We start from the raw sequence: 11,050 nt of genomic DNA, 5'->3' as shown, positions 1-11,050 counted from the left end.
GCTTTGAGCTGGTTTGAAAGAGTGAATGTCTTATTTAAATTGCCCCCTACTGGTTACTTTGTGACCGTTGTCGTGAGCCCAGGAGTCGGTCCGTCAGGAATCTGAGTAATCTTTAGGACTCTCCTGGCTCTCATGTGGAGCTGAACAGCACTGAAGATATCTTTCACGACACAGCATGGGGCCTCAATTTACTGTGACATCGGAATGACTACAGTATTCATGTAACCTACTGTATATGCACAACCAAGGTATAGAATACAATAGCCTAGTTGAAGTCTATGGGGGGGGGGGGGGGGGGAATAATAGACTGACATGGCCTTTTCATTTCTAAATCACTGTCATCATGTAATGACATTTTAGAATTAAATGTATTTTTATAATTTAGAATTGAAGTTAATTTCAATTCCCTGTTTACTTTAGCCTAATATACATTGGACAGACGTTTTTTCCCCTACCAACATCAAGTCGGTTAAAAGTGGGACAATTTGAGCTTTACCCTTGTACTGTAATGATGACAGAAGTGGAGGGAGGGAGCAGGAGGAGGAGGGAGAGGAGGGAGGGAGGAGGAGAGGGGGCAGCCCTCCAAACACCTGCAGTCACAGACCTTCACAGCACAGGACCCTCACGAGGAGAGGACATATGGACCTACATTAAGCTATTTACTTCTTTTCGGGTGGATGAGGGCTATGGGAGTAAGACAACATTTGTTAGAATGATCATTTTATAATTCTTGATCGGAAATCTATGTTATATTTTTCATGCTGTTTGGAAATAAATCGAGAGAGACGTTAGAAACGGTGTCTCTCTATGATATACAGAGGTATAATTTATTGGACGTTTAAACATTAAATACTTTTCCAAACGCATTTTCGTTGTTTTCGTGTGGGACTTTTCATCTAAGGAATGTAGCGATAACATCTTATTATGTGAGTTACGGGTCTCCTACACCAGCGGGAAAGAAAAAAAAAGAAGGTAGGCTACTTTGGCAAGTTTTCTCTAGACACTTTTTTTAACATCACAAGTATTTGTTTGTTTTTTTAGTCAGTGTGTTGAGGGACCAAAGTAATTACCAAGAACGAGGGGTAGCCTACATATATGGAGAGAGCGTCTACTCGCTGTCTTTTGATGTGAGTTCACAGGTAACTGCGATGTTATCAGGAGCCAGTGATCGTCATGGTCATGAAATGCATTCCTGCATAATATGCGCAGTCGACTGTTCATATTTTTTTTCCCTTCAAACATTTACAAGATTAAAACATTTACAAGATTAAAACATTTACAAGATTAAAACATTTACAAGAAAAAAAAGTGAGAAAGATTATTGTAAAATTATGTTCACAGGACACAATTTAAACCACAAATCAAACTTTTGGTCAGAGAGAAAATGGACCATGTCAAATATAATGTTAGGTTTATAATGTTAGAATAAGTGCTTTATAAACCACAGCTTAATAATTATGGCTGGGCACAAATTTCAGCACTCAGGGGAAAATATCTAATTTATTTATAGTCTATAAAGTTCTATTCATGAAGTTTTATGAAATGCTTCAAACAACTCAATTTAATTGACTCCCTTTTGTATTTTTTTTTATTCTAGCAGATGTAGAAATATTCTGTGGCCTACTTGATACATTTGGTTAGAAAAAATAACAGCATTTCAGGGCTCATCTGAAAAGTACACCTTTTGGGAGAGAATGTAATGGACATTAAGGATACAGTTTTTTGTATTCATAATTTACACAAGATGCTCTTCAGCAAAGTACAGATACTACATAATGAATGCTGACATAAAAGTAAAACAGTTACCTGACAACACCCCTAAACTGTCAGAAATGGTTTTCAGATATCCAACTGTTTCTTTTGCCAGCTATGTATTTTGAAATATGCATGAGGGGTGAAATTCAGTACTGGTAATGTACAGTATGTCACAGTATGGCTGTCTAGCTGTCTCCCATGCACTCTCTCAGACACTTACAGTCATTCACACATTGATAAAGAGCTCTCTCTTTCTCATTTCTTCTCTCTCTCTCTCTTTCTCTTTCTCAACACACACACACACCACACACACACACACACACACACACACACACACACACACACACACACACACACACACACACACACACACACACACACACACACACACACACACACACACACACACACACAAACACACACGCACACACACTAATGATGTGACGTTCTCTTTCAGATCTTTTTCTGCCATAGATATGGCCAAGACAGCAACTCGGACGGTACTCCTCCTGTTGAGTGTATGTGTTTGCATCTCAGGCCTCCAACAGTCTGCTCCAAGGGTACGGCTGTCCTTCAAAGGTGAGCTACCTGAACAGAACACGCTCACAGACCCACAGACACTGCTCATCTGTCAGCTGGGATGGCTTCCAGGCCATGTTGGTTCAGTTATTTCTTATTTGGCCTGTGGATTTCAGAAAGTCTTGTGGGTTACTGATTATTAAAGATTAGAAACATTTCCTTCATAATCTAAGAATTGTTATTCGTCTGCTAGACTAGCGGGTGAACACTGCTCGGTGAATAGAAGTTTAGGTATTGTGTTCGAAAGTTATTTCTGTAAGTGTAACCTGGATGAAGGCTTCCATCAAAATAATGCTGAAAGATTACAGTGATTACCACATGCTGTCGTCACTCCTCGGTTCACACACACACACACACACACACAGGCACACACACAGGCACACAGGCACACGCACACACACACACACACACACACACACACACACACACACACACACACACACACACACACACACACACACACACACACACACACACACACACACACACCAACACACCCATACACACACACACACACACACACACACACACACACACACACACCTTTCATTGCACCACAAGGGGTGACTCACCTGAAAGAACTGTAAATAATAATTATCTGCATGATTCAGGTGTATAGAATTTCTGTTCAGGTATACCACAACATCATGACGGACGTGTTGGGAGCAAGTTGAGTACCTTACAATCAGAATTATATGTCTGGCCTGAGAACTTGGACTGTCATGATCTCTATTAGTCAGCATGCGTTTTGGTGTAGAAGCTTATTATGCCATGAGAAAAATTAGAATTTGAGTAGTATCTTTAGAATAAAATGATTTAATGTTGACGTATGTGGCTCTAATATAGGGATGAGAAAATCATGTACATTGTGAACGTATTGCTGTAAAGCATAAAGGGTCCCACTTTAATACGAAGTACAACTTATAAAGGCTTTATATGGCATACATAAAGGCTTCATAAGCACTACATAATTGCTTCACAAATCATCTATAAGTGCATGTCATAATCTATAAATGGTGTATAAACATACATAGTGTGTTATGTTACATTTGACAATTCACCCTGAAGTGGGAATGGTTATGTCATCCTTTATACACCATTTAGAGCATGACATACGCTTATAGATAATCTGTGAAAAATGTATGTAGTGCTTATGAAGTGCTTATAGTGCTTATGAAGTGCTTATGAAGCGTTTATGTATAAAGAAGTCTGTACAGCACTGAGAGTATAAGCTGTTTGCTGAATGAGATTAGTGTTAAGGGTCAGATTAGCAAAACATTGTGTTTGTTTTCAGGCTATGAAATTAGCACCCTTAGTTCAAGTATGTATTAGTTTACTTGGTTGCAATGTGGTAGGGAATGTCACAAAAGTTGAGCCCACACACCAATGTTTGCATAATGTTTGCTAAAAGTAAGGGTACGCCTGTAACTGGTGGTAATATAACCAAATGGAATTATATTCAATTGCTTTGATACTGTATTGATTTGGATTGCTGTGGATGATATTAGATTTATTATCTGCTTGCTGCGACTGTCCCACAATGACTGCAACCAATCTCTGTTAACACTGTAAAGAGCTCACTGATATTGGTAGTCATTCAAATCCACCACTAGAACCCAATCATCATCTCCTCATTTCCAAGAATAGGCAGAACAGTGGGATGTGATCCCCTGCTCTGTGTTTTCTGTCATTCCAAAGATTGATTGTTCATTGTTTGCGACAGGGACTCTCTTTGTTCCATAAGGCATTTTTTTGTCGGGGGGGGGGGGCATCTGACTGATTTTGAGACAGACTGGGACTGTGCGACTGGGACTGGGTGACTGGGACTGGGTGAGTGGGACTGGGACTGGGACGCGGTTCGACTGGACGGGGATGGGTGACTGACTGGGACTGTGGTGACTGGACTGGGACTCTGGGGACTGGACTGGGACTGGGTGACTGGGACTGGGTGACTGGGACTGGGACTTGGTGACTGGGATTGGGTGACTGGACTGGGTGATGGGACTGGGACTTGGTGACTGGGACTGGGGTGACTGGGACTGGGACTTTGGTGACTGGGGACTGGGACTGGGACTGGGACTGGAGGACTGGGACTGGGTGACTGGGACTGGGTGACTGGGACTGGGACTTGGTGACTGACTGGGGACTGGGTTGACTGGGTGACTGGGGTGACTGGGACTGGGTGACTGGGACTGGGACTGGGTGACTGGGACTGGTGACTGGTGACTGGGACTGGGTGACTGGGACTGGGACTGGGTAAGTGGGACAGAAGGACAAGACCACTGGAGACATGCCAGATCAAGATGGTTAATTGTACTGAACAAAAATATAAACGCAACATGTAAAGTGTTGGTCTCRTGTCTCATGAGCTGAGATAAAAGGTCCCAGAAATGTTCCATATATATGAAAAGTTTATTTCTCTCAAATTCTTTGCACAAATTTGTTTACATCCCTGTTAGTGAGCATTTCTCCTTTGCCAAGATAATCACAGGTGTGGCATATCAAGAAGCTGATAATACAGCATGATCATTACACAGGTGCACCTTGTGCTGGGGACAAGAAAAGGCCACTCTAAAATGTGCAGTTTTGTCACACAACACAATGCCACAGATGTCTCAAGTTTTTAGGGAGCATGCTGACTGCAGGAATGTCCACCAGAGCTGTTGCCGAAGAATTTAATGTTAATTTCTCTACCATAAGCCACCTCCAACGTCGTTTTAGTGAACTTGGGAGTATGTCCAACCAGCCTCACAACCTCAGACCACTTGCAACCACACCAATCCAGGACCTCCACATCGGGCTTATTCACCTGCGGGATCGTCTGAGACCAGCCACCTGGACAGCTGATGAAACTGAGGAGTATTTCTGTCTGTAATAAAGCTCTTTTATGGGGAAAAACTCATTCTGATTAGCTGGGCCTGGCTCCCAAGTGGATGGGACTATGCTCTTCATGTTTCCTGGTTGATGGGAACTGTGTCAGAGGAAGGGACTAAATAAAGGTTATTCCAGTGACCTAGAGTATGGATATGGATTTTAAGTTGTCTTCTGCATTATAGAGACAATGATTTAAAGCCTCACTTTTCCTTACGTATACTAAGTGTACCAAACATTAAGAACACCTTTCTAATATTGAGTTGCACCCCTCCATTTGCCCTCAGAACAACGTCAATTTGTCATAGCATGGACTCTACAAGGTGTTGAAAGCGTTCCACAGGGATGCTGGCCCATGTTGACGACATAGCTTCCCACAGTTGTATCAAGTTGGCTAGATGTCCTTTGGTTGGTGGACCATTCTTGATACACGCGGGAAACTGTTGAGCCTGAAAAACCTAGCAGCGTTGCAGTTCTTGACACACTCAAACTGGTGTGCCTGGCACCAACTACCATACCCTGTTCAAAGGCATTTAAATATTTTGTCTTACCTATTCACTCTCTGAATGGTACACATACACAGTCCATGTCTCAGTTGTCTCAAGGCTTAAAAATCCTTCTTAAACCTGTCTCCTCCCCTTCATCTACGCTGATTGAAGTGGATTTCAAAGGTGGCATCAATAAGGGATCGTATCGTTCACCTGGATTCACTCAGTCAGTCTATGTCATGGAAAGAGCAGGTGTTCTTAATGTTTTGTATACTCACTGTACATTACACTAAAATGGTGTGATCTGGATATTTTTCTTATGTCTTTCATGTCTGGAACTGGTTTACCTGAATCAAATGCGGTATGATGACACATTATGTGTTTGTTTATCAGATGGTGCCAACTGACGTTGTTTATGACGGAGAGGATGAGAGCAGCCGTGTAGGGGCCCAGGGGTGTGGCGTTTCTAGTTTTAGCCTAGGCTGTCAGTCCACTTTCCCCAGTGGATGAAGTGGACGGAGGTTTGCCAGAGATGCTTGTTATCCTGTGCAGATCCGATTGCGCAGTAGCTTGTTTTAGCGGCACATTGACTGCATCCTGTTAGCAGTATTCAGACAAACAGTCACCTCAAAGGAAGACGGCAGAGCACTTTGATGTAAACACAGACATCCCTACTCCGGCCAGGCTAAAACAGTATATGTGTACTTCATGCTGATGTTTGTTCACAAACCTTTGCCAAATGCCATGAGACATTTATCATCTGTCCCACATGAGGATATCTGTGTTTTGTACGCTACTTAGTAATTACATCATAGCACTTAAGAGTTTGAAAGCTATTCTACATAGGTCAGTTTTATTTCACCTTCATTTATCCAGATACCTCCCGTTAAGGTCAAGATACTTATTTTACAAGGGAGACCTGGCCAAGCGGGCAGCTCCAGTAAAATAAGTCATTATGAGGACCTGATACGGGGAGAGGTGAATGAAGAAGARACCTGATTTAAAGCATTTACTTCGAGTTCATCTGACTGTGTCCTCAGAGACCTACAATAACAACCACAAAGTGGCACGGTACATTCAGTCAATGCCACAAACTCAATCAGAAGCTTGGAACACATAAAATATTTAATTCTTAAAAGCTTCTGGAATACATCCTGAGATAAGTTAAATTTAGTCATTCACACATTTTCTCTTACTTTGAGGATGGTGTTAGTCTATGTTCAGTAAGTGCTGCTGAGAGTGAAAAATGATGCACTTGTAGGCATTATCAGGGAAATGTCATGTGACAGATTCAAAGAAATAAGTAGAAAGAAGTTATGGCTCCCCCTGCTGAATATTACAATTGTACCATTCTCGTGCTACAGAACTTATTTTACATATGATTTACACTAAGTTTGTGTCTCTGTGTGCGTGTGTCTATGCATGTGTGCGTCTATGCGTGTTTGTGGGCGGGTGGGTCTCTCTCGTCCCCAGAGTTGTTGGACACCAGAGCAGCGCGTCCCTTCTCCTTCTCCTTCAACACCAGCGATTACCGCATCCTGCTGATGGATCAGGACCAGGGCCGTCTCTACCTGGGCAGCCGGGAGTACCTGGTGGCCCTGGACATGCACAACGTCAACAAGGAGCCACTCATTGTAAGAAGAACACACATAAACACAACTCTCCTTTATGAAAGTTTAATGTGGTGGTAAAATGTGGTAGTTTAATGTGGTAGTTTAAAGTGGGAATAAAATGTGGTAGTTTAGTGTGGTAGTTTAATGTGGTAGTAAAATGTGGTAGTTTAATGTCGTAATTTAACGTGCGTTTAGCAAACGTCCGTAGTATAAAATGTGGTAGTTAATGCGGTTATCAATGGGTTGTAGGTAAAATGTGGTAAGTGCTTTAAATGTGTAGTTTAATTGTGTGGTAGTAAATGTGGTAAGTACAAATGTGTGTAGTTTCATGTGGAAGTTTAAATGTGGTAGTTTAATGTGTAGTAAAATGTCGTAGTTTATGTGTATGTCATTTGGTAGTAAATGTTAGAGCTTTAATGTGAGTAGTAAATTGGAGAAATGTAGCTAAATTGGGTAGTTTAATGACGGTATTTATTGGGTAGAAACGGTTGTGCTGTGATAGTTTAATCGGAACTGTATGTAGATTGTGAGTGTTTAATGAGGTAATTTAATTGGTCGAATGTGGTAGTTTTAATGTGCGTAGTTTAATGTGGTAGTAAAAATGTGGAGTTTAATGAAGGGTAGTAAAATGTGGTAGTTTAATGGGTAGTCGTAAAATGTGGTAGGTTAATGTGTCTATTAATGTGGTAGTTTAAATTTTCGGAGTTAATGGTTGGTAGTTTCATGTGGAAGTCTAAATGGCGTCGATAAATGTATTAGTTTAATTGTGGTAGTTTAAATGGTGGTCTTAGGTAACAATTGTGGTAGTTTTAATGGGTAGATAGGATTTATAAATGTGTAAGCTAAAGTGGATAGTTAAAATCCGTAGTTCTGATAGTTAATTGTGGTAGTTTTAATGTGAGTTTAGGTCAAATGTGTAGTTAATGTCGATTAGTTAGGTGTAGTGTTATACGTTAGGGATAGGGGGCGACATTTTCACTTTTGGATGTAGATTGGTGCCCAAATTACGGCTCGTACTCTGTCTGCTAGATCATATGATTGCATTTATTATTACTATTGGATAGAAAACACTCTGAAGTTTCTTCAAAACTGTTTGTTATATCTGTGAGTAAAACAGAATCATCTGATATGGCAAGGAAAACTTCAAACAGGAAGTGGGAAATTCTCTAAATGGGTCGCTGTGAAAGGCACTCGCCTATTTCAATTCTCCTCTAATTTATGGATCTGTATGCACTTATACGCCTTTATCTAGATGTCAACAGCAGATAGAACGGGGATGAAGGCGATAGCTTTGATTGTAGGGACGCGGAGGAGGCCATTGGAGTGATCTGGTCAGGCATATTGCCAGTTCTTGGCCACGCACACTCTACGCATGTGATGTCCTTCCTTGCTATCGCGTTATATAGATATGAAGAATGCTCCGTCTGGGACGTTATTGGATAATATGAGAAAAACACTGAAGATTTGTTTCAGACTGAGTTTGAGCATTTTATTTGATTTGTAATATCACTTTTTTGAAGTTTTTTTGATTATGTGTAATTCTTGTATATCGACACTGCTGTAACTACACATGCTAGCCAAAGTTGCTAATCGACAGAGAGTAATGGACATTATAAAAACAAAAAAACGATTTATTGTGGAACTAGGATTCCTGGCACTGCATTCTGATGAAAGATCATCAAGGTAAGGGAATATTTATGATGTCATTTCGTATTTTCTGTTGACTCAACATGGCGGAGAATGGCTGAGCGCTGTCTCAGATTATTGCATGCTGTGGCTTTTTACTAAAGTTATTTTTTAAAATCTAACACAGCGGTTGCATTAAGAACCAATTGTATCTTTAATTATATGTTAAAATGTATCTTTCCATCAAAGTTTGATGATTGTAGGGTATTTCGTGTGATTTTCGCGTTGGGTTCTCTGATTAATTTTACCTTCTCGCTATATTTTGGAGCACTCTATCAAATGCCAACTTGACGTCCACAACTGATAATAAAAACCACACCCGTATCTTACTTGGCTATAAATATGCCCACCCATAATCCGAACAACATAAAGTGTTGTATAAAACCAGATGTCATCTGAACAGTGTACCTTTCCATCTAATGTAAGAGTTGAAAAGGGTAGTGATTAATTTTAAGTCTCCTATTTGTAGTGTACTGCATTTCGTCTATAAAAGTATCTGTTTAGCCTGAGAAAAAACATAAGGCCTGTCTGTTTTCTTTGGGTACTTTAGGTTGCGTCGACAGGTTGTAAGCTAACATAAATATATGTTGTGTTTTCGCTGTAAAACATTTTAAAAATCGGACATGTTGGCTGGATTCACAAGATGTTTATCTTTCATTTGCTGTATTGGACTTGTGATTTCATGAAATTATATTATATTATATTAATGTGGTGGTAAAATGTGGTAGTAAAATGTGGTAGTTTAATGTGAAAGTTTAATGTGGTAGTAAAATGTGGTAGTAAAATGTGGTAGTAAAATGTGGTAGTTTAATGTGGTCATTTAATGTGGTCATTTAATGTGGTAGTAAAGAGACCTCAAGTAAAATGCTATTTTACTGTGTGTGGTAGAATTTTTTGTTTTGTGGTCTTTCCCTGACAGATCCATTGGCCAGCCTCTGACAAGAGAAAAGGGGAGTGTCGGATGACAGGAAAAGGAGGACAGGTGAGAATAACTTGTCTTCGTGAAAGACGCCTGGCCTCTCTCCTCACAGGATGAACTAATGATGTCCCACTTTCATGGGTCTATTTCACAGTTTTGAAAGAGATAGCCTTGTTTGTTTTTTTTAATTCAACAACAATTGATAACATTCCCATATCTGTGTACACACACCAGGGTGAGTGTGCAAATTTTGTGCGTATGATAGAGCCATGGAACCGCACCCACCTGTACACCTGTGGGACCGGAGCCTACCAACCCATCTGCACCTTCATCAACAGAGGCTGGAAGGCAGAGGTGAAAGGTTCAATATGCCCAAAATCATTCTAAAAGACATTCAACTGCAGCATATCTGTGTATATTTAGGCCCAGCAGCCCGGATTACTAAACACTCTAGTACTTAAAACTAGGCCACAGATCTGAGCTCTATTTCTCTATATACTTTTGTCATTTCATTACATTTGATCCTTATCTGGCTTTTCTGGTCCCTCTCTTTCCAGGATTATGTGTTCAGACTGGTTCCTGGATTTCTAGAATCAGGGAAGGGCAAATGTTCCTACGATCCTTTCCAGGAGAACATTGCTGCTCTTATCAGTACGTTTCACCTCACTTATGAATACACTTAGTAGACTTCCCAAAACTGAAAACAACAGGTCCTCTCACTTTCACTTTTTCCTAACCTCTCCTCTCCACCTCTCTCTCCTTCTCCTCTTCAGATGGGAATCTGTATGCAGGTGTTCATGTCGACTTCATGGGGACAGACCCAGCCCTCTTCAGGACCATGGGGGGCAGAACAGCAGTCAGGACAGAGCAGTATGACTCCAGGTGGCTCAATGGTGAGTTACTACACCTGAAAAAGAGCACCACTTTGTAAGGATGGACTCCGAAAGAGGTGTTATTTCATGGTCCTTCTAGCCGGATACAGATATAAGAATAATTGGCAAACTGTTGCTAATGAATTCTGAGAACAACTGCAAGTTTCTCTTTCTTTCATCACTCACACCTCTCGCTCTTTCTCTCTCTCTCTCTCTCTCTCTCTCTCTCTCTCTCTCTCTCTCTCTCTCTCTCTCTCTCTCTCTCTC

At 40.8% G+C, this 11,050-nt stretch overlaps 1 protein-coding gene across 1 annotated transcript in view; it reads left to right on the top strand.

Annotated features, from left to right (window-relative positions):
- Window positions 1-591: 591 nt before the first annotated feature.
- The window catches only part of LOC111966634 (semaphorin-3F-like), a 29,769-nt gene continuing 19,310 nt past the window's right edge, over window positions 592-11,050 (top strand). Inside the window, exons 1-7 of the mRNA XM_023991464.2 lie at window positions 592-972; window positions 2,213-2,334; window positions 7,167-7,327; window positions 9,912-9,974; window positions 10,146-10,265; window positions 10,469-10,562; window positions 10,685-10,804. Of these exons, the coding sequence (XP_023847232.1) occupies window positions 2,232-2,334; window positions 7,167-7,327; window positions 9,912-9,974; window positions 10,146-10,265; window positions 10,469-10,562; window positions 10,685-10,804 (661 nt within the window). The 5' untranslated portion in view covers window positions 592-972; window positions 2,213-2,231. The remainder of the gene's footprint in view (window positions 973-2,212; window positions 2,335-7,166; window positions 7,328-9,911; window positions 9,975-10,145; window positions 10,266-10,468; window positions 10,563-10,684; window positions 10,805-11,050) is intronic.

This window comes from Salvelinus sp. IW2-2015, linkage group LG7 (assembly GCF_002910315.2).
Source record: "Salvelinus sp. IW2-2015 linkage group LG7, ASM291031v2, whole genome shotgun sequence".
NCBI classification, from domain to species: Eukaryota; Metazoa; Chordata; class Actinopteri; order Salmoniformes; family Salmonidae; genus Salvelinus; species Salvelinus sp. IW2-2015.
The sequence above is the reverse complement of the archived record's forward strand: the minus strand, read 5'-3'. Positions and strand labels throughout refer to the sequence as shown.